General features: G+C 54.5%; 1 protein-coding gene across 3 annotated transcripts in view; it reads right to left on the reverse strand.

Moving 5' to 3' along the window:
* The window catches only part of MAPK8IP3 (mitogen-activated protein kinase 8 interacting protein 3), a 69,218-nt gene that overhangs the window by 20,987 nt on the left and 45,714 nt on the right, over positions 1 to 2,517 (reverse strand). For all 3 annotated transcript variants that reach the window (XM_011957472.1, XM_011957471.1, XM_011957470.1), the window contains exons 7-8: positions 2,004 to 2,106; positions 1,629 to 1,747 (exon numbers count right to left, since the gene is read on the reverse strand). In XM_011957472.1, the coding sequence (XP_011812862.1) occupies positions 1,629 to 1,747; positions 2,004 to 2,106 (222 nt within the window). The remainder of the gene's footprint in view (positions 1 to 1,628; positions 1,748 to 2,003; positions 2,107 to 2,517) is intronic.

The following is a 2,517-nucleotide window of genomic DNA, read 5'->3' on the forward strand; positions in this document are numbered from 1 at the left end:
TTGCAGTGAGCCGAGATCGTGCCACTGCATTCCAGCCTGGGCGACAGAGCGAGACTCTGTCTCAAAAAATAAAAATAATAAAAATAAATAAATAAATAAATACATATTATCTGAATTATGTAGAGTGGAAGGATATCAAAATATTAAAAGAGATTACCCCTATTTAGCAGAATTTTTCTGAAGATTAATCTCCTTTGGATTTTTTATATATATTTTTGCAACACATGAGAAAAGTTCCATAGAAAATTCACAGCACCAAGCGCGCCCCTCACCTTCTTCCCGATCTCAGGGGAGCATTCTACCTTTCACCATCGAGTATAGTGTGCCCAACACTACTGAACTGAACATTTCAACTCGGTTAAGATGGTAAATATGATGTTAGTTTTATGTGGCCTCTACTGGGGCACTTTCTGACTCAAGTCAGGCTGAGACAGGCCTCCCTGTCAGGCTGAGGCCCTGCTGGTGCTCAGCACCCCACATTACTCCATTCCCTGGGGGTCCCCCTGCCCCAGATAAGACAATCAGCTCAGGAGTACACTGGGAGGCAGCCTAGGATCCAGGAGCTTCTCACCCCGCGGGCTAGGGGAAGCAAGGCCATGGTGAAAGGCTCGGACCCTGACGCGCGCAAGGGGACAGACTGGGCTGTCCTACTGCACACCTGCCATGCCTGAAGGCCTGGGGCTCAGAGCCACATGGCCAGTGCTCAGCTGCCAGCAGATGCTGCGAGCACTGGAGACTCCATGTGCTGACAGGAAGCAGCGCTGATGTTTGCAGCCACCACAGACCTAGGCACAGAGGGTTCGGTGTAGATCTGTGGTGCCGAGGTGAAGCCAGGGCTGTCTGCAGAGGAGTGGGCAGGTGGGCACCCTCCCAACCTCCTCCAAAGTCGATGGTCCTAGAGTGTGTGGCGAGGCTAATGGGCACGGAGCAGGCAAGCAGGCACCCTCCCAACCTCCTGGAAAGTCGACAGCCCTGAGGGTGTGTGCATAAGACGGGGTGAGGCTAACAGACATGGGTTTCTTTTTGGGATGGCGGAACATTCTAAACTAAGATAGTGTGGGTGGCTGCACCACCTGTGAGTATGCTATAAACCACCGAACCGTGCACTTGAAGGGGGTGAATTTGATGATACAGTCGACGCTTGATGCCCACGAGTTCCGCATCTGTGGGTTCAGCCAGCCTCATGGAAAATGTACAGGCCTGCAGTGGCCGTGTCTGTACGGATGTGTACACTTCTTTCCTGTCATTATTTCCTAAACAACACAGCATAACAGCAACTACGTACACAGCATCTACAACACAACCTAGAGCTGACTTAGAGTACACGGGAGAGTGCAAACACTGACCACGTCCGAGCAGGGGACTTAGAGTACACGGGAGAGCGCAGACACTGACCACGTCCGAGCAAGGGCTTGAGAAGCCTCAGATTTTGGTATCCTTGGGGCAGTCCAGAAACCAATCCCTTGTGGAGATGGAGGGACAATTACCTATGAAATATAACTCAATAAAGCTGGAAAAAAGAAGGTTCCTAGCTCACAGCTGACAGAGGACTTTCCTTTCATTACAAACAAAACCAACAGCAGAAAGCCCCAGCACTGTGCAGGCACGGCGGGGAGGCTTGCACTTACCTAGGAGGTCAGCCCCTTCATCCACATCCCCGATGACCTCAGACCCTGCCGTCGACAGCTCGTGGTACAGGGAGTCAGTGTTGATGCCAAAAGCTTTGTTCACGATGCCCTGGGTTGGGCTGTTGGGATGTACAGGTGGGGATAGAGAGCAGAGTCAGTGGGTAGCCCGGAGTGGCTGCGTCTGCAGACTCTTCCAACACCTCCCACCGTGCCCACTGAATGCCCACGCTGCCGTGCAGGCCAGGCGTGGACAGGAGGTGGCAGGCCACAGCCTTGATGGTTCTCCCAATGGTGGCACAGGGAGCCTTCACCAAAGACACTGACTTGGATAAATACTGAGCCCCCAGGACCCCAGAGCCTGGGCTGAACCAGTACCTGCTTCCTGTGCGGTCCAGGCGGGTCTCTGGACACATGTCCAGCTCTGGAGTGGAGTCAATAATGTCCTGAACATCAGACCACTCGTCACTGCTGCCCATGCCTACGGGAGAGCACAGGGGCACCTGGGGTCAGGAGAGGGTCTGGCAGCCTCTGCCCTGCTCATGGCTCCCCTCGGAACCTGAGTCTGGTGGGCTGGAGCTGGACCACCCGCCAGGTGGGGATGATCAGCAAACGGCTCTTCCCGGGCTGGCTGGGCAGACATCGAACACCAGCACAGTGGGCGTCTGAGGCGGGGGCTGGAGGGGGGTGGGTTGCAGCAGCCTCTCTGCATGGGAGTGTCAGCAGTAAGCCCAGTCCCCAGAGATCCCACGTCCAAGCAAGTCAGTGGCTGGACCTCCTCTCAGCCCTCATTCCCCTCTTCTCTTTCCATTACTGGGCTGTGTGCCGTGGGGTGACGCAGGTTACTGGTTAGTGGGGCCGTGTGCCGTGGGGTGACGCAGGTTACTGGTTA

Source organism: Colobus angolensis, unplaced genomic scaffold (assembly GCF_000951035.1).
Source record: "Colobus angolensis palliatus isolate OR3802 unplaced genomic scaffold, Cang.pa_1.0 Scaffold443, whole genome shotgun sequence".
In the NCBI taxonomy this organism is placed as follows: domain Eukaryota; kingdom Metazoa; phylum Chordata; class Mammalia; order Primates; family Cercopithecidae; genus Colobus; species Colobus angolensis.